The sequence below is a fragment of the Hippoglossus stenolepis genome, chromosome 2, assembly GCF_022539355.2.
Source record: "Hippoglossus stenolepis isolate QCI-W04-F060 chromosome 2, HSTE1.2, whole genome shotgun sequence".
Taxonomy (NCBI): domain Eukaryota; kingdom Metazoa; phylum Chordata; class Actinopteri; order Pleuronectiformes; family Pleuronectidae; genus Hippoglossus; species Hippoglossus stenolepis.
Window position 1 is genome coordinate 30379916 of NC_061484.1, and position 26847 is coordinate 30406762.

A 26847-nucleotide genomic window follows, 5' to 3' on the forward strand; every position below is an offset into this window, starting at 1 on the left:
AGAATCCTGGCATCCATGTTGAGCCTCCGCAGCCTGCGAAGGAAGAAGAGCCGCTGTCTGGCCGTCTTCCTGATGGAGTCTGTGTGGTGGGTCCAGGTCAGGTCATCACTGATGTGGACCCCGAGGAACCTGAAGCTGCTGACTCGCTCCACCGTAGTTCCGTTGATTCTACTCCTTGTCTCTTCCTGTAGTCCACGATCAGCTCCTTTGTTTTGCCGACGTTGAGATGGAGGTTGTTGTCCTGGCACCAAGATGTCAGGGCTCTGACCTCCTCTCTGTAGGCCTTCTCATCGTCGCCGGTGATCAGGCCTATGACGGTCGTGTCATTAGCAAACTTAACGATGGTGTTGGAGCTGTGGGTGGCCACGCAGTCATGCGTGAACAGGGAGGACAGGAGAGGACTGAGCACACATCAGCACTGCTGGTCTTTGCTTTGTAGTCAGAGATGGTTTTGAGTCCAGCCCACATGTCCCTTGTGTTGGAGCCCTTGTAGTGAGACTCCACCTTGTCCCTGTAATGTCTCTTGGCACTGCTAATAGCACTCCGGAGCGCGTACCTGGACTTCCTGTGCTCCTCCAGATCACCTAAGATGTAGGCATCAGTCCGTGCTTTGAGTTTTGCATGGACGTCACCATTAATCCAGGGCTTCTGGTTTGGGAATGATCGTACAGTAATCCTGGGTACGACGTCATCGATGCATTTGCTGATGTAGCAGATGACCGCGTCCGTGTACGTGTTGATGTTGTCATCCTGGAACACGCACCACTCCGTCATGCTGAAGCAGTCCCGTAGAGCCGAGTCTGATTGGTCGGTCCACCGCTGAATGGTCCGAGTCACCGGTCTGTCACGTTTGAGTTTCTGCCTATAGGAAGGCAGCAGCAGAACTGAGACGTGATCCGATTTGCCGAATGGGGGGCGGGGGAGGGCCTTATACGCATCCCGGAAGGGAGTGTAAACATGGTCGAGTGTGTTCGCACCACGTGTAGGACAGCTGATGTGTTGATGGTATCTCGGCAGGACTTTCCTCATCTTGGCGTTGTTAAAATCACCGGCCACAATAAACGCAGCCTCGGGCCGTGATGTCTCTGTCCTGTCGATAACCGCATGCAACTCGTCCAGGGCCTGATGTCTCCCTTGCTCTTCCCCGAGTTTGTTGTCCGGTCCTGGCGGTGAATGGAGACCCCCTCGGGAACAATGGCGGAGTCCGGCATCGAGGGGTCGAGCCAAGTCTCCGTGAAAACCATCACGTTACAAAACTTAATGTCCCGTTGAAAAGCCATCCTGCTCCAAAGTTCGTCCAGCTTGTTATCCAGAGACTGGACATTAGCCAGAAGAATACTTGGTATTACATAGACACCAAAGGGGGCTTGAGCCACTGCCCTTTTTCTTCCTCCAGAGAAAGTGCCCTTTTTTAAATACATGAATATTATATTCCTGTTTGCGCACAGCTTCCCTGTCAAACAAATATATTGAAATATAATAAAAACTCTAAATATCAGGTGGGGAGATTAGACTAGTCTCTGTACCCTCCCTCCACGTCTCCTGCACAGAGCTGAGCACTGGAGCTGTGGACATTTCTCCATTCTTAGAGTTCAGTTCTAAATGTGATGATTAGAAAACATCAGAGGATCAAAGTCACTTGTTGACCTGCGGAGTAATGGCCTCAGTGCAGTGGAGCTGCTAAGGGGGGCCAGGTGGGGCCAGGAGGGGCCACCTTGATACAGTAAAGGCAATAATCAGAGTTTGTCCTTTTAAGCTTTAGATGCAGGACACAAGTCTAAACTGAATGAATGTCCAATCAGTGTGGAGACCACTGACCACTGTCATAGACTGTAATTGAAAACCTTATTTTGTAAGTTACAGCACAACTGTAATATCAGTAACAGTCTATAATACTTTTTAAATCACTTTCTAAATAAAAACGGATTTCATATTTGTCTGACTGATTTTATTAACTGATGAAAAAGCAGCCATGGGTCATTGTGGATGTGGAACACTTTGACTTTTAGTTCTCACAATACACCCAGACCACAAAGTTGATCCAACTTGAAAAAGGTAAGTCAATTAATTTACTTCATATGTACTTATTAATTTAGTTTAAAAACTGAATTCACTAAATTTTGTCAGATTGTTCCAACTTAAAAACGGCAGGTGAAGTTAACTCTCAAAGTAAAACCAGCTCGTCTGATTTAACTGAATAGTTGTGTTTACTCAGGCTACAACCATATAACTGCGTTTCTGAACCAAAACGATCTCTCTCCACGTTCTGCTTGTGCTTTAATGTAGAATCAGACTAATCAGAACAATCAGTTCCAGAGTTGAGGTGGAGTTCATGTGAATTTCACAGTCGGGAACTAATTCTTCGGATTATTCCGACTCCACGTTAACGCACAACCAGAGCACAGTGGGAGGCTCCGCCCATCTAACCCAACTGTCGATGGTTCCTGTGTCGCTCTACTGCTCACGTGCACCTGTGCATGAGCTCATGAAGTCCAGTCTACACAAGTGAACAGTTTTACACGTGTATCAGACAAAACAAGTTTGACTCACATGAGTTGAATCCTCGTGAGAAATGAGTAAAGAACACTAAAGTAATGTAAGTTTACATAATTATGACCTTTTACGATGTATTGTTATGACCCAGTCTTCATATGGACTGGAGGTGTAAATAAACAGGAACTGACTTCTAACATGAGGTGAAAAGAAAGAATAATTCAACATGTTTTTTTAAGTCCAGTCTCAAGAAAGTAAAGAAAGTGTTAGATTCACTGTCAGGCTGCAAAACTACTCTCACTGTTATTTGCATGAAATATATTTTAATAAGTTCACGCATCATTTCCAAAACAAAAGAACATTTCTTCATTTTAGAGCACAGTGGGAGGCTCCGCCCATCTAACCCAACTGTCGATGGTTCCTGTGTCGCTCTAAGCGAGTTGCTTTGTCATCTTCCTTCTTTCTGTGTCAGGTACATCTACATCTGTCAAATCTGAATCGAACCAGGAGGGAGGAACCACTGGTTCCAATGAAATGTCATTTTCATCCTCATCCAATATGAACCTGAGTAAAGCACTTTGAATTTGGACTTTTATTTTGTTAAACCGTTCAGGATAGTGAAGAGCTGTATTCTGTTTCATTTGACTGTTTACTGCATTAAAACATTTTCACTATAAGAGGGTTAGAGAACAGGAATTGTTTCTTAATTTATTCACAGCTATAATTTAATGAATGTCAGGTTTTCACTTTCTGCTTTTATTCTGAAAACATGATCTTTCATTCGTAATAGACAGGATTTCTGATTAACATCATCATCCACAAATCTGAATATATTTTTATATATTGAAACACGTTATATTTTAAATATCGTCTCAGGTGTGTGTTCGCAGGGATTTAGATCTTATGCTGTTAGTATAGTTTTTGTTTTTAAATCATCGAGTGCAGCCAAACATTTACATAAATAGCTAATGTTACTGTTTTTATTCACTGTGCATGTTGATCATTGAAGTTTTGTTATAATTTATCTCCGACTCTTTCACGTACTGGATTTAGAATTTCAAGTTTTTTTTCCCAACGTTGTTTTTCTTTGTATTTTGTGTTTGTTCGTCTCAGTTTCTTTACAAATCATTTTGTAAAATGTTAATGTTTTTTGAGCTGAAAACATTTTTAGTCTTTTTATATTTATGTTATTTACATTAAATGATACATAAAAAAGATTCAAACATCGTGTTTGCTTTCATTATAAAAAGTTAAATGAATGCCACATAGTGTGTGTGTGTGTGTGTGTATAATTTATATATTCAACTTGTTGGGCTGTCTCGTTATAAATAGATGTTAAAACAATTTGCGAAATCCTGAACCCGACACTAAAGAAAATCCCGAGACTCACACAACACTGTGTTGCATCATTTTATTCATATTTATTAACATGAGAAAAGTCGCCCCAGTCGGCTCAGACTCGGTTGTTTGCAGTTACAGCAACTTTCTTCCTGAAAAGCTTCATGAAGCGTCAGGCAGGAGTTTGACCTTTGACCCTTTCAGGCTGATTTCACATTGAAACAGACACAACAAACTGCGACTGACTGTTTCCTGTCGTTCATCTCCCAAGAGAAGAAAATCCTTTTCACGTCTCTTCAAGGTGCAAATGGCTTTTCTTTTTTCCCAAAAGGCCTCAGTGGTCGAGGATCCGCAGGTTTCCTGAGACGATCTTGTTCTCCAGCATCGCTCCGGCAGGAATATCGATCCTGTCGCCGTGATTCGCGATGATGATGACGGTTCCCTGGTGAACGTGAAGAAAAGGTTTGATCAAACACACTGAAGATGTAGTAAAACGTGACGTCAAATCATCAAACAGATTTGAATGAAACAATATTTTTTTCAGAATCGTTGCTGGTTGATTTTTCTTCTGCTTCATATCGAAAAGATGAATTTTCAATCATTTCAATATTGTTAAAAGGCAACAAATAAAATTAAACATAATTTAAATTCAAAAGAGTTAAAGTAACGTTAAAATGGTAAAAGAAAGTGAGGGAACGTTCTTCACCTTCAGGGAGACCTTGTTCCCGAAGGTGACGTCCCCGGACACGGTGAGGTGGTCGAGCTCCAACATGTCCGGGATGTTCTCAAATCTGGACAGAAACTCCTGAACCTGCAGGACGAAGAGACGAACGTCACGGAAGACTCCTGCGTCTTTTAAGTTTCAGTCTTTATCCGATCGATGTACGATGATGAACTCTGCCGGTTTGTTTTTATGTGAGTAAAATAATACATGTTCCATAACTGCGATAAAGAAAATCTAATATCTATACAAATAATAACCAAACATGATAATATCGTGGAAATATCAAACTGCTCTAGAATCTTAAATCATCATTTGTAGCCATGGAAACTGAGAAAGACTTCGATCGGGATATTTAAATTCTAATATCACTATAATGAAAAGATTAACTTAATAAGATCATGAAGAAATAAAACGTTCCCTCAACATAAATAATCAGTCGATTAATTATCATGAAACTTTTTATTTCAATGACTCTTGACGACAGGATCAAATAATCTTTTGCTTTTTCTTGAAATAACGAGAGAAGTGAAGCTGATCACAGGATCAATACCCGTCACCTGACCTTGGTGAAGGAGCTGCCCAGCTTGACGTGCGGCGTGGTGGGAAACTCTCTCTTCTGGCTCATGGTGAGCGAGCCGGCGTCCAGGCTGTACAGGTTCGACATCACCAGCAGCAGGTCGGACGACGTCTTCACCGGCAGGAAGCGGCTGCGCGGGACATTCACACCCATGGCGTTGTTGAAGTTCTTGATGGCGGCGCCCACCGCCGTCTCCAGCTGGAAGACGTTCAGGCCGCCGTCCAACGTCTGGGGAGAGATTCAGGGTTTAAGATGAGAGCAGCGAAACGGCAGCGTCAGATGTTTTAAATGTTTAAATGATTCATTGACTCTGAATTTAATCTCTTTTGCAACATTTTTAACTAAAAGACTTTTATTGTGAAAATAAAATGTGGACCTAACAGTTAATTTAATGCTGATTATTCTATTTATTACTTTAGTCAGTAAAACATCAGAAAACCCAACAATCTGTTTCCAACATGACGACATTAAACTATTCAATTTATTTATTATTAAATCTTAATAGTTTTAGATAATCAATCAATAAATGATCAAATTAGTTTGTGATTCATTTTCTTTCTAAACTAATAAAGATTTATTTAGAGCATTTTAAAACTTGTCCACATGACAAAATACAAATCGTCTCTTTGGTATTTAAACATTGATAAAGAACTAATATGAGTGTAGTAATAATGATGTCACAATAATGGAGGCGTGGGCGTGCATCACCTTGGGGTTGACGATGATCTCCAGGTCCAGGTTGTTCTTCTCCTGCAGCCTCTTGACGGCGGGCAGCGAGATCCACAGGTTGTTGGTGTTGAAGATCTTGAACTTGGTGACGGACTTGAACTCGTCGACGTGCGCCTTCGGTACCTGAGCGATCTCCAGCAGCCGCAGGTGGTCCTCATACTGGATCAGAGTCCCGCCCTGCACACAGGAAACAGGAAGCACTGAGAGGCTGCGCACAGAACAAACCCGGTCACGTCCGATCCCGTGCGACGCCGCTGACCTTGACGTCGGCTCTGGTTTTGTCGGTGACCTCCATGATGAACTCGCAGCGCCTGTCAGCCGGCTGACTCATCAGGTGGTGGAGGATGAAGAGGTCGACGGTGGCGCCCAGGTTGTCGATGTTGGATACGAAGATGTACTCTTTGCCCTCGGCGAGGAGTCGGTCCAGCAGCCCAGAGTTGGAGAAGCTGGCGTAGATGTCTCCGTGACCCGGCGGGTACCAGGCCTCCGCATTCTCGCCACTCGTCCCCATGGTTCTGGCGATCGGCAGCAGAGACTCCTTGTTGATCCTCGGATACCTGAAATATTCACAGCACAGACTGTTACCTGTGTGTGTGTGTGTTACCTGCTCTGGTTGAACGTGTGTGTGTGTGTGTGTGGTGTGTGTGTGTGTGTTACCTGCTCTGGTTGAACGTGTGTGTGTGTGTGTGTGTGTGTGTGTGTGTGTGTGTGTGTTACCTGCTCTGGTTGAACGTGTGTATTTTGACTTTGTAATGTTTGTATTTCAGCAGAATCTTCTTCGTGTCTTCGTCTGTGTTGAACGAGTTCATCAGAACCAGCGGCACGTCGGTGTTGAAGGTTTTGTTCAGATGCTGAAAAACAAAACCACAACACAGAGTTCAGCTCGTTGTCCGGCGGTCGGAGCGTCTCGCTGCGTCTCGCTGCGTCTCGCTGCGTCTTGCTGCGTCTCGCTGCGTCTCGCTGCGTCTCTACCTCGATCTGCTGCACCGTCAGGTCCAGGAAGGTGTTCTCGCTGCGGACGCTGATCAGACTCTTGGGACCCTTGCAGCCCATGCTGGTTCCCAGGCCGCCGTTCAGTTTGACCACAGCGAGCTTGTTGAGGCTGGCGGCGATGTCGTCAGGGAGACCTTTAGCCTTGATCTTCTCGTAGGGCTGGATCTGACGGGCGGGAGCGAGGAGACGGAGCTCAGTGAAAAGACACAAACTGAAAACATTTTATCTGGAAGAGAAATATCTTCTACTCTGAGTCAATTCTAATACTATTTGTATATGAATAATATTCTGTTGTATTTTTGTGTTTTAGTAACATCGACCAGAAACAACTTTATCATCAAATCAACAGATCCTGGGGATTTTATCCACGTGGAAATTAATTTGTCTTTTTAATGATTTTAGAAGTTAATTTCTAAATCGAAATAATCAGACATATTTAAAGAACTGATATTTATGAGTGTGTGTGATGTGGTGATTGATTGAATTGAAGGAGGGTTGGGCCTTGGCTGAGCTCGACTGAGAGATGTTACATTATTAGATCATTATTATTATGTCTGAAAACAGCTCACAGTTGACCTGTGACCTTTACCGACGTGTGTCTGTGTGTGTCTGTGTGTGTGTGTGTGTGTGTCTGTGTGTGTGTGTCTGTGTCTGTGTGTGTGTGTGTCTGTGTGTGTCCAGCAGTGTCCAGAGTCCCACAGGAGATAAATGTCACCTCCCTAAAACCAGACTTCGAATGCTGCAGCGGTCAAACTATTCTTAGTCCTTAACCTTCACTGAGCCTGAGAATGTGTGTGTGTGTGTGTGTGTGTGTGTGTGTGTGTGTGTGTGTGTGTGTGTGTGTGTGTGTGTGTGTGTGTGTGTGTGTGTGTGTGTGTGTTGTGTACGTGCTGATAAACAGTTTTCTCTGAGCTCAGGTCTGGTTTCGTTGGCTTGTTTCTGTCGCTCGTCTCTGCAGCAGCTGCATCATTTAAAGGAGCAGTCCGAGGAAACGCTTGTTTGAAAGGATCGGGTTCTTCTCTGTGTGACAGTGCACGATGTTTTTACAAAGACTGGATGCAGCTGTAAAAAACTGAAGCCTGATGAAAACTGTTGTTCAGCTGCTAAGTTGATTTCCATGTTTTATTTTGTGAGTTAACTTCCTGTAGTCTGGGTAACGTTGACGACAGAGGACTTGAACACAGCGTCGTCATGAACCTTGGGGGAGCACAGACAACATGACTCCGTCTCGCCCTCCGGCTCAAAGCCTGACCACAGGTTTCCTGTTCTTACCGAGTCCTCTGGCGGCCGGTTGATCTTGGCCCAGTTGACCGCGGGACCTTTGACCTGAAGGAATCTGTGGAAGAGGTTCTTGAATCCATCAAATTCTTTTCTGGAGATCTGCAACAGAACAGATCAGGTTCAGCTGCTTCCACAGAAACCTGCTCAGTTAAAAGAAAAGTACTGAAGGAATTATCTGCAGGTCTTTAAATACATACATACACAGATACACACTGAACAGTATCAACAAATAATATTGGTATCAGACCCAAAGAATCTCTTTCTGTCTAGCTCTAATTTCTCTAAATTGTTCTCTATCATTTTTAAAATAAAATAATGAATTATCATTGATGTCACACTTCCTCAGTTATAAAATAAAGATCCACCACATATTTCTCAGCAGGTGAACATGAGTCGGACGATTCACAGAGAGACGTTTGAAATGATACGTCCTGTGTGTCGGGTTCATTTCTGGTGAATACACCAGCGTTCACAGGGCAACAGAACACGAGTGTGTGTCTGTGTGTGTCTCTGTGTGTGTGTGTTTCCTCAGGACCTCTGGGTCGTTCACCTCATGTTCTACCAGCAGGACCCTGTGTGTGTTCAGATAACATGATGAACTCTCTGTGTTCAATAACCACAAATATTTGTTGTACGGATGAAACAGTGCGTTCATGTAGTTAAAAGCAAGTCTGTTGGCTAACACACCTGAAAACACGTCACATGACCATTCACGTACACTGGTCATGTGGTGTAAACAGGAAGTAGATTGTCTCTGCAGCTGGTTGCTTAGTAACAGAAACTCCTCTGAAGGAGGAACAGTGAAGGTGAAGAGTCAGAGCAGGGACGACGAGGTGGAACTGTAACTGACAGGAAGTGTTAGCGACACTTTGTGTTCACCGCTGGTAGTCGAGTCATGTGACTGATGAGAACCAATCAGGAAGAGAACGTCTGTGTCATCGTTTAGGAAAAAGTCTCAGTTTCAAGTCTCAAGTCTCTGATTTAGAGGCTGGAAAACTCTGCCAGGTGTAACCATAGCAACAGGGATGCAGCCCGAGGTCGCTCAGTGATTTCAGACAGTAATCGTCAAAATGGAGGAACAGAACCGACTTAAACCAAACAAAAATCCAGAACTACAAACTGTGGTTCATTAATCCAGAAGATGAAAGAAAAGATTTGAACCATGTGGCTGAAACTTTCTTCAAATCTCTCACCTCCGCCTCCGTCTCGTTGGCCGTGTGGAGCAGCGCCTCCAGCTCACGGTGCATCGACTCCTCGTGCTGCTGCCGGAGCTTCTCCTGGAACTCCGTCATCACTCCTCTGGCCAGGTCTGCAACCGTTCATACACAGACGTCAACTCAGCGACGACAAAACAGCAAAACCAAGTCAAGACATTTAAAACAAGTGGTTAAAACTTCAACTGTCCTCCAGAATAAAAGCCAGATATAAAAGGTTACTATGGGAAAAATAAAAGCAGGTTTTTATTTCAGTTTTTATGTATCTGAGTAAAGTGAGTAATTAAAAGTATTACAACAAACAAACAAACACCAGATACTTTCTTCTAAAATCAATAAATATCACTTTTAGAAAGTGGACATTGAAACTATCTGAACTGACCTTGAACGACCTCAAGCTGAAACAAACTGACTTTGAAAACACACAATGTTTTTTGGGGGTAAACTTTTTCGAATGATTTCAATCACTCATTTAACGTCTTGTTGGAAATTCAGGGGTCAAAAATAAAAAAGACGATCACAACAGAACAACACGTCTGAAAACACAACACAACTTGCAGTGAAAACTAAACTTATGAAACACAACCAACTGTATCTGGCTTTAAAAACACAGGTTTAGAGAAACATCATACATGTTTATTTTCAGCTGTAATTTAAATTTTTTCAGGATATTTTCATTTTCCTGCTGTGACTGTTTCACAAATTCACAGGTTCAACATAAGAATTTCTTTAAAATGAATCAGATCAAAGTACATTTGAGGCTGAGGGATAATTATTGTGATAAATACCTGAGTAGAAATACAGGTCTATAAATGTTTGATATAATTAATTTACAAGCTTAGACAACATGTAGAGAAATGAACTGAGGTATTTATTGTGTCAGCTTTAGATTAGTTACGTTCGATTGTGATATTAATTGTTTTACAATGTTACTTCTTAGTGTTGTGAACAGTGACGTTTGTAAAAGTTTGTAACTGTTGTGAGTGAAGTGTTTGTCGTGTTTTGTCGATAAAGACGGACCGAAAGTTAAACGTCTCATTTCTTTGACCGTCACTCAAGAGCAAAACCTTATTTTTCAAACTTGAAAGAAACACTGATTTGACATTTAACACAATAATTATCGTAACTGGCAGTTAATATTCTCACAGAAAAACTGGGTTAGAGGTTAGCGTAGCTGTTAGCACGCTGTCGACCTGGGTTCGTTTCCAGGCCAATGCAAATGTTTCCTACATTTCCCTTACGATTAGTAAAATATCTATCTATCTATCTATCTATCTATCTATCCATCCATCCATCTATCTGCATAATCTGCATGTTAAACACTTTCTTCATTTTCTGAAGACAGAAAGTCTTTCTCGTGTTTTATGATAGATTTATTTTGATCCGTTTTCTTAAATCTCAGAACGTTTCTGAGGTCAAAGCGACGATCAACGCAAACAAGAACACGACTTGTTTGCATTCAGGAGACGGCAAACGCCAAAGTAAAAAAAAATCTAAATATTACAGAAGTGTCATGAATCTGTTCACTTACCAGCTACAAGCAAAGACATTTTATTGCTGTTGAAAAACCCTAAACAGTAAATGATTAGATCTGAGGACAGGAAGCAGCAGGCGTCTCACAGCGAGTCCATGAGTTTGAAATAAAAAAGTTAAAAATGGTCCCAAAGATAAAAACTAAAGTTGTCAGAGGACAACAGACGTCCTCGTCATCCTCAGCTCAGAGGAAGGTCACAGATCTGCAGCCCCGAGTCGGAGCTCGACACAAGGCCTGCCCACACACACACACACACACACACACACACACCAATCACACGGACACACAGCCAGGGTGTGTGTGATTGGTGTGTGTGTGTCCTGCCCACTCAGTGTTGTGACCTGCACATCACACACTTTTTACACCATGAGACACAATTTAAAAACAACAATTAAACAATACGTTTTAGCGCATTGAAAAAAAAAGTCCCTAAACTTTCATTGAGAGCTGAACTGAAACTTTGAGACGTTTCATCAATTAAATGTCAGAAATTCTGACACTTTTTATTCAAAATAAAAAAATGTCAGTCTAACGCAGGGTAAAAGTTCGTATTCAATATTTACAGTCTAGTGGCGCATTAGACGAAGTAGTTGACCTCGTGATCCAGCAGAGGGCGCTCAACACCAGCTTGACCTGTCGCATGCCCTTTCAACCTAATCATTACAGTAAGGCAGTAATGTTACGTTTTGCGTTTTGGAGGACGCTAGCAAGCAAAGTCATCCTGAGCGAAAATAATCGCGACAACGAAAGTAGTTTGAGAAGCGGAGTGTCGACATGTTTTGGGTTCTACATCGTAAACAGTAAAGTTCCGAACAAAGATGAGCGTTTACAAAGTGTTTACAAAGTGTTTACAAAGCGTTTACAAAGTGTTTACAAAGTGTTTACAAAGTGTTTACAAAGTGTTTACAAATCTCTGTGCAGCCACTCTGACCGACTTCATCCAGCGCTGCAAAACGTCCCCTGGTCACATGACCTTAAAACATGGCTGCAGTCAGACAGATGTTCTCCAGCGGCAGAGACACAACCACACAATGAAGCTAAATATGGAATATTCTCTTTAGTTTTGTCGGATCTGGACGTTGTTAGGATCAGTTCTGATTTAAAACTACACAACTTCGACTGAACTGAACAACAGTGATTGTTTGGTTTAACGTCAGAAAGAACCGGAAGTTAAAGAGGTTTCAGACATTTAGATTTTTAGATGATTCATCAATGAATTTATCATTAATAAAAATAACTTTGCTGATTCACCACCAACTGAATGTAGTTTTGACTGTAATGACTGTGTCATTTAAATAGAGATTTGTTGTGTGTTTAATGTTTGTGACTGTCAGACACACACACACACACACACACACTGACACACACACACACACACACACACACACACACACACAGTCTCAGCACTTTTATATTTTCAAGGTTAAATTTCAGTAAAGTTTTCAAACCTCATTTTATTTATTTTTCTTATAAACTATATTTTCTGGTCTCTCACCTCAAAGATACACATCGTCAACACGGGACACAAGGACACACTCCACCCGGGGACAGACTCACTCCACCCGGGGACAGACTGGGGACGGACAGACAGACTTTTACCGGGGACAGACTGGGGACAGACACACTCTTACCGGGGACAGAGTGGGGACGGACAGACAGACTTTTACCGGGGACAGACTGGGGACGGACGGACAGACTCTTACCGGGGACAGACTGGGGACGGACGGACAGACTCTTACCGGGGACGGACTGGGGACGGACAGACTCTTTCAGCTCGTGCAGCTGTCAGCGCGTGCTGCTGACGGACAGACTAACGTCCTGCCGCCCCGCCCCCAAACACTTCTGACGTTACGTATAATAAACCCAGCCGAGGACGGTGGTTGGTCTATAGCACCTGTCAATCAACGTTGGACCTGCTACCAAGACCCGCCCACTTCACCTGTAGCTTCAGACTGGATTTTTGTTTCTTTTTTAATTATCAATTAAAACAAATAACAATTAAGCGTTGATAATGAATTAGTTTTATTTTCACTAAGGAACGTTTTAATATATTTTTAAAATAATTGTACTGATTCTCTTGATTTTACATCAGTTTTATTTTGTCAAGTTAAAATTAGAATTTTTTGCGTGTTATCAAGTAAAATATTTTGCCCTTTTATTTATTATTCTGTATTTTTCCATTTTAGCCTCCTGTTATAAATCTTCTCCCTGTTGAAAGACATTAATATTAATATTTCCCGGTGTCTCTGACATGTCTTCTCTCAGTTGTCACTGTTTAATAAAAAGTATTTTTAGTTTCCTTGTTTCTAGAATCATAAACTTTTCTTTTCAATGACGATACTCATAACGAAGAAAACAAGAGTTGTTATACAATATAATAGCTGGATCTTTCATTTTATCTTTATTTTAAATTAATTAATTCTCTTGTTTATGTTAAAATTGAAATACTCACGTGAGATTCCTCTATATTGTACTGAAGTACAGTACTGTCAAATAAATAGTATTCATTAGCCTTTATATAAATAAATATATTCATATGTATGTGTGTGAGTATCATGTACTGTAGATTCTGTATAAACTTTACTACGGTAACTGCAGCTATCAAGTACATGTGGTGGAGTAGAAGTTTATATAAAAAGTACCTAGGTACTGTACTTATACTTAGGTACAGTATTTGAGTAAAAGTACTTAGTTACAACTCAACTCTTTGACATTGCGTTGAAGCAGGAAATGTTTAAAAATGTGTTTTATAACCAAATAAAGAGAAAACTGAGTTCATGAATAAATAACAGGACGAATGAGCGAGAATCAAACAGGAAGCTTGATGTTCAGACTGTTGCTGCCCCCATGTGGTTCAGAGAGGAACTTCAGGTTGAAAACGAAGATGATGATTCTCTTGATGAAAAATAACTTTTCAGGCCTGAAACAAACGTCAGCTTCATACTCGTCTCATTTTCATCCCGTTTCAAAATAAAACACACAAAGGATGACGACTCAGTGTCTACAAAGTAAACAGCTCCAGTTTCTTTTAAATTCCAGTTTTTTAAAATAGAATTTAAAAAACATTTAAACAAGATTATTCTGTTAGTAGTTAAAGGTTTTATTTTATAGCCGATTTTTTATTTATTTATAATTTCTACTACTGTCACAAGAGGAATTTCCTCAACATGGGATCAATTGAGTTTATTTCATCTGATTTGTGATGGTTTTTCATTAAATAAAAAAAAAAAAAAAACGGTCTTTGAAAGACGGTTTTATTGTTCTGAGGATTTTAGTAATTTTTAACGTGTTTTTTCTAGAAGCACTTTGTTTTGAAATGTGCTATATTAATTAGTTTTATCTGTTATTTTGGACAGATATAAAAAGGTTAAATAATTGTTTTAATAAATCATGTTAAATTTGACTTTTCTTATGAGATTATGAACTTTCATTTGAACATTTTAGAGCTCGACGTACGATAGCGACAGTTCTGAACACGAGCGAAGCACAGAAGAGACGACATTCTGGTTCTGTCAGTTTCTGTGTGGTTTTATTGGTGACAACACATCGTTACAGTTCCTGGCCGGCTAATGTGCGTTATCATCGTTATCATCTACGTTCTCTCGACTGCTGTGCAGGCGGAGGAGGCCAGGGGGTGGTCATTAGACGGTTTTCTGAAAACCTGGAGAAGTGGCCTACACACACACACAGACACACACACAGGAAAAGGTAACACACAGACACCAGCTGGGACGGTTATAATGTTGAAGGGGCTTCGTCTTCAGAGTCGCGAACAGCAAGTCTTCAGGGGGACGACGTGTTGCTGCTGCTGTTGACCAGCAGGGGGAGACAGTCACTGGGACAGGAAGTCCATGGCGGTGTCTCGCTCGTCCACCAGCTCGGCCGCTGTGGCGTCCATCTTGGCTCGGGAGAAGTCGTTGATGGAGAGACCGTCAACCACCTTCCAGGTCTTGTTCTGTGGACGACGACACATCAAGCTTCTTGAACCATGGTCCACGTTTTCTTATTCAAATTATAAATAATAATAATAAAACAACAGAGAATATTTGACCATCCTCATACATCTGTTCACGATGAGGAGAGAACAGCCCGACTCATTCCACAGATACTCCCTTCTCTCTCCAAGCAGAACCAAGGTCAGGTTAGAGATAAAGGAGCAACCAGCAGCACATTGTAGTGTCTACACTCAGGGACGCTCATATCCAACTCAGATGCCCCAGACACAGAGGCACCATCTCCAATTCTTTTGGTATTTCACCAGTGGATAAACGTAAAGGACACAACGTGACTCAGGAATGCATGTTTTCATGGATGTGCTGTTGGAATGGGTGACGCAAGGTGAGGGAGATAAACTGAGATGCTGTGGGAAAGATCTTCAGACTTGGGGGTTGAAGATTCCTCATGTTACTCTGTCAACGTTCCTATTGTTTCATCCCGGGCCTCTGACGTACGTCAGGCTTGCAATAAACCCTTCTGTGTAAGAAGTTCTCCTTTCACCAGCTTCCAGAAAACTTCCATCACAATAACAAACTGTGTTCAGAAGTGAAACTGCTCCTGGATTCATATTCAACAGGACATGACTTCAACTTTCTGCAGATGTTTTTCACGTATAGATGAAGCTGATTGGCTGAACGCGGGGGCGGGCTCACCTTGATCTGGATGGGGAAGGAGTAGATGAGGTCCTCTGGGATTCCGTAGGGGTTTCCAGCAGCGTAAACGCCCATGGAGATGAACTCACCCTGTCGACAGGAAGCACGAGAAAAACATGAAAGAAATCAGACGACCTGCAGAGAACTGAGAGGAAACCTGACGCCACATAATAAAGATGAATAAAGATTCAGTGTTATTTCATATCTTCCTCCTCGAAGGTCGGCCTTCACCACTGACCTCCTTGGTGCCGAACCAGATGTCCCTCATGTGGTCGCAGATGGCCTTGGCAGCGGACATGGCGCTGGACAGCTTCCTGGCCTTGATGACGGCGGCACCGCGCAACTGCACCGTCTGCAGGAGGAAGAGGAGGAGATTTGAAAGAGAAACAACTAAAAAAACATTTCTTTTAAAATTAGAAAAAAGCAGGTGGGGGCAGCAGGGGGCACTCACAGAGATGAAGTCTCCTCTGAGCCATGCGTCGTCCTTGATGGCGTCGTAGGCGCCCATCTCCGAGCCGTGGACGTTGACCTTGGTGTGGTGGACGTCGGGGTACTGGGTGGAGGAGTGGTTCCCCCAGATGATGACGTTCTTCACGTTGTCAGAGGACACGCCGCAACGCATCGCCACCTGCAGGTGAGGGAGGAACACAGCGATTCATTTAAAGAAACATGATCCAGTTTCTGTCAGTGACGCATCAGAGAATAAAAGAAGCAGCTTTAATCTAGTTAATTCAAAATAATTCATTCAGTAAGAGGGGTGTGTGTGTGTGTGTGTGTGTGTGTGTGTGTGTGTGTGTGTGTGTGTGTGTGTGTGTGTGTGTGTGTGTGTGTGTGTGTGTGTGTGTGTGTGTGTGTGTACCTGGGAGGAGGCTCTGTTGTGGTCCAGGCGCGTGAGGCAGGAGAAGTTCTCTTTGGGGATCGATGGAGCAGACTTGGAGGCGATCAGACAGTTGGTGTTTGCCGGATTTCCAACCACCAAAACCTGACAAACAAATAAAACACCTCCATCAGGCTCTGGGTTATCGTGCAGTGACACAGTCGAGCAGCTAGGTGACACTAAAGCTGCATTTTGATTCTGGGACGTAGGAGCTGCATCTGCAGCTACAGGTTTTATAAAATGGTGGCCGAGATAAACAATGGAGTACTCGACCGATCAGGCATCTTCAGCCACGCTGTGCGGCTGAGCCACTTCTGAGGTACGTTAGTGTTTGAGCGTTGAAACGACATCAGGTGAGAACAGAGGATTTAAAACAAGTTTTCTGTTCTAATAAAGACGATCAGAATCAATCTGAACCTGGTTTTATCAGATTTGTTTTCAAAAATAACAACGAACATTTTCTTAATCAGTCACATTTAGAATATTTTAGTGAAGAATTAAAGTAAATAAATACAAAAGAATATCATCAGAAAATAATTGATTTACTCAAAGTCTAACAGATTGGCTGCAGGTTAGACTTCGACCTTTGACCTCAGTACACAGACGCTCTCTCGTCACGCTGACGTCCGCTGGGCCTCAGTGACGACTTTGGCTGAATGGAGGTCGTTTAGGGTTCTAACTACAAGTCACACAAAGCAGAGGAATGTTGACACCTCGTCCTCTGAGGCTCGATGTTCTTCATCAGAAACCTGAAGCTCAGCAGAGTCAACGAGACACGAGACAGGAAAGAGCTTCATCTGGAGAAAACAGCTGCTGCAAAGACTCCTTCATTTCCCTGTTGATCATCTGTGGTCGAACATCACTGATCTGCAGCTTCTCCGAGTTAGTCGAAGATTCCATGAGGAATCTAACTTAATGTCATTGTGACGAACGTCTGACAGACACCAGGAACAAAATGGAATTCTTTTAAGAGAGCAGCAAAAACTAAATCACAATAAATAAATTTGTTTCACGGTTTCCCAGTAAGAATTCTAACAATATGTTTCAGTCACGATTATTCACGGCCTGGATAAGCTGATCGATGGATGAATAATGATCATTAAAGGTCCGAGCTCTGGAACAACCATCACTTGAAAGTGAAGTGGAAACTTCCCTGGTCTGACTTCCCTGACAAAGGAATAAATAAATGAAAGACGGCAGCGTCACCTTGACGGTCTTCTTGGCGTACTTGTCCAACGCGCTGCCCTGCGTCTTGAAAATGGCCACGTTGGCCTTCAGCAGGTCCTTCCTCTCCATGCCCTCCTTCCTGGGCATGGAACCCACCAAGATGGCGGCATCCAGGTCCTTGAAGCCCACCTCCACTTTGTCAGTGGGGATGACCTCTGTCGGGGGGGGGGAGAGGGGGGTGTTCAGCCTGAACTCAATGTACGTTAACATCCTTATTATTTGAAATCGTTATTGTTCTAAAAACATCATTAACATGTGATGATGGATGTTCTCCGCAGCTTCTGGTGGTTTTAACGGACGCACGTTATACGAGAGGAATCTGACGTTTGTTTCACTGGGTCTTTGTAAAGAGTTTTATGTAAACGTGTATTTATACTTGTTAAAGTAACGTGAATAATGATAAATGATAGACTCTAATCATTAACCTGCTGACCTGCACTTATCTGTTCCGTACAAAGACCTGCTCCACAGGTTGATAAGGACAAGGGGATTTATTGGTACTGATAAGCTAAATGGATTTCTCTGTATTTTTAAAAACATTTACAACTCGATTGAGTTGCTGCCATATTCTAATGTTTGAGTTCAGTAACAGAACTCGTCGTGTTTTCAAATCAAAGTCACTTCTTGATTTTAGTTTTTTTGGGGGGGGGCAGATTTTTCTCAAAATATTCAAACATCTTGAAATCTTTAATTCTTCCTCTTTGATTTGACACATCAGGATTTTAAAGTTTACATTTTCAGATCATTCTCCAGATGAATTCGATAAGATGAAACCCTGGTTATCACTGAACTTCAGTCAGAGTCCACTCTCCTCCTTCATTGTCCTCCCACCACAGCTCTGATTGGCTGCTGGTGGAGGCAGCGCAGCAGCCAATCAGAAGCCTGCGTTCTGACACTCCCTCCTCCTCTGCACCACACACACGCGCACACGATTCAGCTGAACAGCTCCACACTCTATAAGAGCACTTGTTAAATAAATGATGAAAAGCATCAGAGGCGATGGATTTATACACCAATCAGACAAGGCTAACATTTTATATTGTAATAACTAGTTCAGGGTTTGTTATTTTATTAGAAAGAAATCAAAGTTTTTACTTTTATTAAAAAGGTCAGTTTAGGTCAAATTTGTCAACATGAACCACAGACAGACAGACAGAGACAGACAGAGAGACAGAGACAGACAGAGACAGACAGACGCCTCACCCCTCAGCAGTGGGAGGGCACAGTCCTGCAGCTCCATGACGACTCCGTCCAGCACCGGCAGCATGGGAGGGATGTCCAGCAGGACCAAGACGATTGGCTGATGAGGACGGAGACAGTCAGAACAGTTTCGGGCGCATGCAAGAGATCGAGTAACAATTTAACAAGAGTGTTAAAATGAATAAAAAACACATCTCGTGTCGTTCTGTTCAGATCTTTACATTATTTCCCAACATTAATTTTACAATCTTATCTTCACTTTCATCAACGTTGTAATTTAGAACAACTATTACCAACAAAATTCAGAACATTGTCATAAAGACAACTCATCACCTTATTGTGAAAAATGTCCAGTTTCAGAGATGATTATTATTATATAATAATATAGATATATACACACACACACACACATCCACACACACAGAAATTCCAAACATTCACAAACACTCAGTGACACACAGACAGAACAAATCAAACCTAATTTAAACGGTCTAGCACGACTTTGCATATTAGCATGAACGGATTCCATGTGATTTTACTTCAAGTTTTGATGAAACTGTTTGATTCGGCAAACATTACAACGGTAAAGCAGCAGCTTTGATTCAAGACACTTCGTGACCATCACAGCTACAGGTCCTGATAAATAATGATACTAATGTTCACGTCTGCAGCTGCGCCGGATCCTTTCAGTGGCGCCCCCTATGGAACATTGGTTTCATAAGCCGACTGTTGAGCGTTGATGCAGGTCTTTTTATTTCCTCCATCCAAAATCAACCTGGACCAATAATGTGACGGCATCCCACCATTAAAACCATTATGCAACGAGCTGCACTGAGCATCGTCCAGCTGTCGGATCAGCCTGGGGGGGGATGTTATGTGACCAGAGCTCGGCCTCAGTCCTACCTGGTCCTTGCCGAACACATCTCCCTTGGCGATGCTGTAGAGCAGAGAGTAGGCGATCTGACCGGCAGCGCCAGTCACCAGAACACGGATTGGTTCAGGCTGCGGGGAAACAAAACAGAGGTCGTGTCAATCACTGAGGTAAACATCTGGATCGGGTTCGTCACACACGGACTTGTTCAACATCTGGTGAAGCTGCTGGTTCACACACATTCTAAAGATGGAGCCGTGACGTTCGGTTTAATTTACATTTTCTACCTCACCAAACTCCAATAAGAAAATCGTGAATTAGAGAATATCCTTGCAGTATAGCAATGGTGGCTAAGACATCAAGTTTAATTTGATTATATGTAGTTTATGTCGCTGTATAATTCGGCTTGTATAAAGATCTTCTGATTGGTTCAATCATTCCTCCTGTGGAAAAAAAGACTTGTCACCAAACTCCATTGAGAACACAGAGTATTTTATGATGACTTTGCATTTTAACAACAGAAGCTATGACGTTCACTTTCCTTTTTCATATTTTTCTGGAAGAGTTGATTTCACTCTTTAATTCGGCTCATTTATAATCAACCAAACAAACGTCCAGCTCTTTTGACTGGTTGACACATGTTCGTTCATCCCAGAGCAGAATAAAGACTGAAACCGGGCTCAGACAGACAAGAGGACAGTTTCATGGAAGCCGAAGTGGAAGTTGGTTCCAGCTCATTCAGAAACAACTGTTCTTCACATTCTAACGTGATTCGTTCTGTCTGCGGAGCGACGCATCGTTAAATGATCACGTTTCTGAACCGAGCCTCGGCCGGTTGAGTCTCCTGCTCTGATTGGCTCCAGAGGATGAATAAAAGAAGAGGTGACGTCACGTGACGCTGATGTCGCGGCCTCTTCTCACGATGAATGAAAGAACAGAACGAAACTGCGCAAAGTCACATCTGCGTTAAAACCCCGCAACAACCTGCGCATATCAGCATGAATACCGCAGAACAAACAGTGGAGTTACATTAAAACGCCGATCGAGTGTTAACGCAGCTGTTCACGCATCGGTCCATGAAAACAGAGATGAAGCAGATCTCTACGTGTCCTGCATCTTACCATGTCGTCAGCTGCTGAGGATGCGGTGAAGGTGCGGGTCGGTGCGAGTCTGTGCGGGCTGTGCGGTGCCTGATCTTCCTGCTCGGACTCGAACTAACACGCAGGGTCACCTCTATCCTCCTCCTATAAAGTCAGGCGGTGACACCGCTCGTCCCGCACGAACCACGGGACTTGTAGTTCTTTGAAACACACCGAAGCAGCTACCTTCACCGTACTGACGCGAGGAGAGGAACACAGTCTCCCATGATGCACCGCTCTGCTCAAACCGCGCCCACCTGCCCCACATTTTTTGAAAAAAATCTAATTTTCAAAAAAAAGGAAGAGAAACTCTGGGGACATCTCGTGGTGAGTGGCAGAAGTGCAGCGGGCTGTTCCCACAATGATGCACTGATGTGCTGCATCATTACGTTTAATTATAAATGATAAAACGTCATAATAAAGTGAAACAATTCACGTTTGATGCCATGAGACACCAGACTTAAACCAGCTCCTTCAGGAGACCTGGGCCCTTCTGGACCCGTCAGAACCTGATGTGCCACACAGGAGGAGGATACTCCCCTTAAGGCCCCTGGAGGCTCCACGACAACCACACACCCACTCGGGCTCCTCGTCATCGTCAATCAATACAAAAACAACGTGTGGAAACTTCTCAACAACCAATAGAACTCCTGTGAAGCCACGAACACCCCCCAGGAACATGGTCCGAGCTCGACCCTCTGAGGCAGCTGTGCTCGGCTGTGGCTCCGATCGCAGAGAAGCTTCCAATCTGAAGGGTCAGTGGTTCTGAAAACCTGAAGCTCAAACCAGATGAATAAGAATAAACTCTGCAGAGACGGGTCTGGTTAACCAAATCAGATGTGACCTGTAGAGTAAAGAAGAACCAGTGGAACCTCCTCAAAGTTCTGCTGGAACCCTAGAACAGAACTGAATGAACTATGATCCCAGAAAGATTCTTTCACTTCCAAAAACCTTCAAAACAACTGTCACTGAGCAACAGCGCCCTCTGCAGCCACACGTGGTGATTACCTCTGCTGTTCGAGTGATGAAGTGGTTTCCATGTAGAGAACAAACAAAGTTTATCAATCTGTAAACCAAATCCACCAATTCTTCATGTTTCCAAAGTTTCCTGCTGAGTATTGGAGATAAACTCTGGTTTTTAGTAACTTTACAGTTCAGCTTTACTCTTCAACTTGCTGGAGCGGATTGCGACAGTTGAAGCTGTGACTCTGAACTCAAGATGCACAGTGTTGATTGTTGACCTGGTGGAAACCCACGACCTTCAGGGATTCTTCAAACCTCCTCACAGACAGACACCACTGATGTTCAGCATCTCAGTCACACATGAGAACAACCTGAACTCATGGAGGATCCATGGAATCTCCTGAAAACTCCACACAGTCACAAGACAAGTTCCCAGAGGTCTGTGCCTCCAGAACCCTATCGAGAGCTGATGGACCTGCAGCGTCCTTCAAGAACCCCGAGCGTCCTCACGGGAAACTCCTGAGAAGAACATGTGAAGTTCAGATCAACAGCTCAGCTCGTTTCCTTTGTGCTGTGTGAACAGTTTCAGTTCTTCAACACGACGTAGATCACATGACCCTCAGGGATTTACTGAGAACAGTGAGAACGTTCTTCTGCAGGAACGTAATCAGCTTCACTTAAGGATCCTTTAAGTCACTTAAAGGTCCCGTGAGATAGAGACTCTTCTTTTACACGTTGTTACCATGTGTTTGTTGTTCTGTATAACTTTATTCTATTCTATCATTAATAGAATGTATGTTCAAAATATATTTTTTCATCACTTATGTTTCTTTTTTACGTTTTTTCTCTGAGAAAATCAGAGTGTGTTTTCTTGCAGATTCAAATAAAAATCCAATTATTATATATTGGATAAATATAGAAAAATATATTTTCTATATTTAGGATATTTAATAGGACATTACACTGTAAACTCTAAAAATAGTTTTATTTAAAGATGCTTAGGTTATGTTTACTTTACATCTAATACATCAAATTATTTATATTGACTTTGGCTTAAATGTCTTAAGTAAATTATATAAAAAAATATATTAATTAACCATACATGTAACATTTTAATGCATATAATTTTAGAATTTTTTTAAATAAGAAATATACATATGTATTAATAATAATAATAATGCATTTTATTTGTATAGTTCTTTTATATTGCTCACAGACAATATAGAAGATGCAGGAAGATGCAGAGGTGGAATCTGGACTCGTGAGTTCATATTTTTCTGAAATCCCCGTCACCCCAAAATCTCCAGATTATAAACCTTGTGTATTATTACACATATTATATCATAAGTATTTTATTTATTAATAACATCAGTAATAAGTCAGTAGAAATTGATCATTTATGGTGTTTAAAGCAGTAAAAACAAACAAAAGCTGGTTACTAACAAAACAAGAAAAATACGGAAACACAACGCAGCAGCGAGGGTTGATTCTACGTGACCTCTTTTCAAATTAGGGTCGAATGTGAAAGGTCGGCTGAGGTCACGTCTCTGCCCAGACGACAGGAAGTCACAGGGTTCAGCTGCCAGCGTGTTATCCGCGGCCTGAGGAGGTCACTGAGCAGAGCGGAGCCGTCTGAGCCGCTGACGCTTATAGACACAAACATCGCCACGGTTACAAACAAGCGTCAGGAGGTGATGTCATCGTGTGCTGCAAAAAATAGATTTTAATATATTAAATAGTTTTTATACTCACACGCTTAAGAGTGAAAACTGTTTCTTATTTATTTAAATAAAAATGTAGTTTTCAGTCGATTGAAAATAAAAACTGTTAATTAAACGTCTTTTGACTTAAAATGCTCTTAAATTGAAAACACTGTGTCTCCACTTCCTCCATGGGGCTGAAATATCTCGTATTCGAATCATCTTGTTCATTTGGAGTCAGAGTCCGCGCAGTAGTGAACGTGGTATCGAGGTCCTAGTGATCCACACGCTTGACCAATCAGGAGTCAGCTGTCAATCATCACGTCTCAGCCTGTTATTATATCATCGATTCAAACCAAACTGATCAGAAACACTTGAACAAACATCAGAGAGAGAAGAACGACCTGAAACGACAGAAACATCTTTACAAACATTTATTTAACGTCTCCTTTGATTTGGTCAATGTCCCATCTGAAGGACGACGTGTCCTTCGTGATCAGCTGATACTGACGGATGAGAACAGAACGAACGGAGCGAGGTCGGTTTCAGCCTCACCGGGTTTTTGGTTTCAACCTTCAGCCGATCAAGGACACCGGCAGCCATGTTGGATCTCAGCAGCCATGTTGGATCTGGCTGCAGTTTGCCGGGTTCAGTTTGGTGAAGCTGCAGCAGCCTCTGACCATGGTGCTGATAATCTGCTGCATCAAGGAGCGGCAAACACGCAGAGCACGACCGGAACCGCAGTTATTCACCTTTCAAAATAAAACCATTCAAACGATTGTCGCTTGGACTTCTCCAGGAAATACAAGAGAATTTAATATTTAAAGTTTCAAGCATAGTAACAGAGGTACCTTATTTTTCTAACTATACACACTGTACCTTAAATCTTTATAATACTTTTTGTCTTAAATAAATTTCGAGAAAAATCTTTAGTTAGGGTTAGGGTTAGGCACTTTCCCTCAGGATTAATTAATCTTTATTTTCTCAACTCATTTAGTAAAATTGAGTTGTAAAAACGATGTATTTTTCATTAAGACATATGGATTAATTAATCATGACTTTCTCAGGTTAAATCATTCTTTGAAACTGTATAGTTTTATTACCTGACCTAGTTGCCTCAGACCTGTTTTTTTAATGCTACACTTTAATGCAAAGCACTTCATTAACTTGATTAGTTTGTGTTTCTTTGTGAGAACTTTACATTCTTTTGTATCACTGTTGTTGTTTACCTCTTTACTGAATTTTTTGTTATCAATGGTGTGTGTCTTTGTTCAAAGTTATAGAGCCAACAGTGAACAAGGAATGGTTTAGGGACACATCATTGGCCCCTCTGTGTAAATTGTGGCCCTTTAATGGCCCCTGATTTGACTGTAGGTGTGTGAGTGTAAATGTTTGTTTGTGATTCGCTGCCGTACGCTGCTTCATCTCCGTCAGGCATTTTAATTTGCACAGAAACTTTAAACATTGATCAACTTTTACATCCAAGTCCAACACAGTCTTTTGTTGTGAACGTTGTTATTCTGTTGGTCTCTTACTCTGGGATCCGGACTCTTCCTGAAGTTTCTGTCTTTTTATTCTTTTCTTTTTGTAGTTTTTAAGAACAGAGGATGTCGCACCTTGTTAAGATCTTTGAGACAAACTTTGTGTATATGGGCTGTACCAATCAAATTCATTCAATCAATCAATCAATCAATCAATCAATCAATCAATGTGGTTTGAAAAAAACTAAATGAAATGATACTTTGTTTTCAGAGTTTGTAAATTGGAGCTTTTGTTTTGAAGAGTCGTGCAGGAAGTGGTGTTGTTCACTCAGGTTAACTTCACTGTGGAATCCACTAAGGCTGTATTCATGATGACGTCATCGGAAAAAGACGCAACCTGCGCGTTATTTTCACTAAAACACTGCACGGGCTCTGACGGCCATGTTTTTTTTTTATATCACCAGAAATCTAACGGAAGAAAACAGGAACCGTCGAGTCACAGCTGAATAAACTGAGACGCACGAGTCTGGTTAACCAACTAACCAACTAACCGACCAACCAGCTGACTAACTAACTCATAAGAAAACTAGGCTGACCAGTGATGGCGGGAAAAACGTGAAAGTGTGGCGGTCAAGTTCAGCTCGTGTTGCGTTCAAGGACACTGCGGTGAAACAGCAACGATTCAAACTCACCTGAGAGGAAAACGCCCGGACCACCAGATACATGGAGGACAGCAGGGTCAGCATGGTGAGACACCCGGTCCTCAGCACCGAGAGAGGGACAGACAGGGACCGAGAGACAGAGAGAGAGAGGGACAGGCAGGGACCGAGAGACAGAGAGAGAGAGGGACAGACAGGAGGACACTTGCCGGTGGACAGACACAGAACCTCCGCGGCACCAGAACCACCTCAGACCAGCAGCTGTGCGACTTTTCACTGCTTCTTGTTCCTCGTTCTCCCGTGACTCCCTCACACCTCCTGTTCCCCACACACACACACACACACACACACACACACACACACACACACACACACACACACACACACACACACACTCAGTCTAGTCCTTTAATCTGATTTATATAAATAGCCGCTGTCAGAGCCGCAGCTCTTTGATCTCAGGTTTAAATTCATACAAACCAATGAAGCTTCGATTCTTTAAGAAGTCAACGGAGTTCTGAATGGAGGACGAGGTGACGTCACTGCAGAGATGTGGGTCTACATGGTGGCAGAGTGTGTGCGTGTGTGTGTGCGTGTGTGTGTGTGTGCGTGTGTTGCAGGGCCACATGAGGACACTGAGGACTGCTGCAGTCCTGACTGTGTGTGTGTGATGCGTGTGATGCGTTTACATACTCAAGCTTCTTTACTTGTCTCACGCAGAGGTGGAGATGAAACGAGGAGTGAAACGTGTTTGTGTGCAGACATTAAGAGAGATCAAGAAAAAACTGTAAATATATAAATAAGATTAAAAAAATTAAAAATTTGAGATTAATATTGCAAAAAACATATATCTATCTTTATAAAAACACACATATGACAGATTTACGTATTTAAGTACGAGTCTCTGAGATGAACGAGATGAAATACAAGTCAGTGGGGAACGTGTGCGAGTCCCTGAGGTAATGTCCCTGAGGTGATGTCCCACAGGTGAGTCCCACAGGTGAGTCCCACAGGTGAGTCCCTGAGGTAATGTCCCACAGGTGAGTCCCACAGGTTCCAGTAAATACAGGAGCCCACAGCAGCAGCGACTGATCCATGGTCGCGTGTTTATTGTGTCACTACTGACCAGCATCGACATGAGGACATGAAAACATGAGCAGGAACACGTTCTGTCAGATCTGCACGGACGAGCGAGTGA

General features: G+C 42.4%; 2 protein-coding genes across 6 annotated transcripts; both read right to left on the reverse strand.

Annotated features, from left to right (window-relative positions):
• Positions 1-3889: 3889 nt before the first annotated feature.
• Positions 3890-12746, reverse strand: LOC118098873 (UTP--glucose-1-phosphate uridylyltransferase). Of its 4 annotated transcripts, none has more exons than XM_035143114.2 (10): positions 12623-12746; positions 9329-9444; positions 8127-8234; positions 6834-7019; positions 6579-6712; positions 6121-6418; positions 5841-6038; positions 5118-5360; positions 4538-4642; positions 3890-4273 (listed from the first exon to the last, which is right to left on the reverse strand). In XM_035143114.2, the coding sequence occupies exons 2-10, from the start codon at positions 9425-9427 to the stop codon at positions 4166-4168; spliced, it is 1479 nt and encodes a 492-aa protein (XP_034999005.2). In that variant the 5' UTR covers positions 9428-9444; positions 12623-12746; the 3' UTR covers positions 3890-4165. The 4 variants fall into 4 exon arrangements, with proteins under 4 accessions (XP_034999005.2, XP_034999031.2, XP_047199564.1 ...); XM_035143140.2 differs by having other exon boundaries at positions 12587-12699; XM_047343608.1 differs by lacking the exon at positions 12623-12746 and adding an exon at positions 12551-12573.
• Positions 12747-14395: 1649 nt separating this feature from the next.
• LOC118099123 (malate dehydrogenase, cytoplasmic) lies at positions 14396-26273 on the reverse strand. Of its 2 annotated transcripts, XM_035143413.2 has the most exons (10): positions 26130-26273; positions 25683-25967; positions 19740-19838; positions 18840-18936; positions 17616-17791; positions 16392-16514; positions 15984-16160; positions 15771-15884; positions 15533-15622; positions 14396-14838 (listed from the first exon to the last, which is right to left on the reverse strand). In XM_035143413.2, exons 2-10 carry the CDS (start codon positions 25734-25736, stop codon positions 14716-14718), a joined length of 1053 nt encoding a protein of 350 aa, XP_034999304.1. In that variant the 5' UTR covers positions 25737-25967; positions 26130-26273; the 3' UTR covers positions 14396-14715. The 2 variants fall into 2 exon arrangements, with proteins under 2 accessions (XP_034999304.1, XP_034999311.1); XM_035143420.2 differs by lacking the exons at positions 25683-25967; positions 26130-26273 and adding an exon at positions 20829-20986.
• Between the last annotated feature and the right edge of the window lie 574 nt (positions 26274-26847).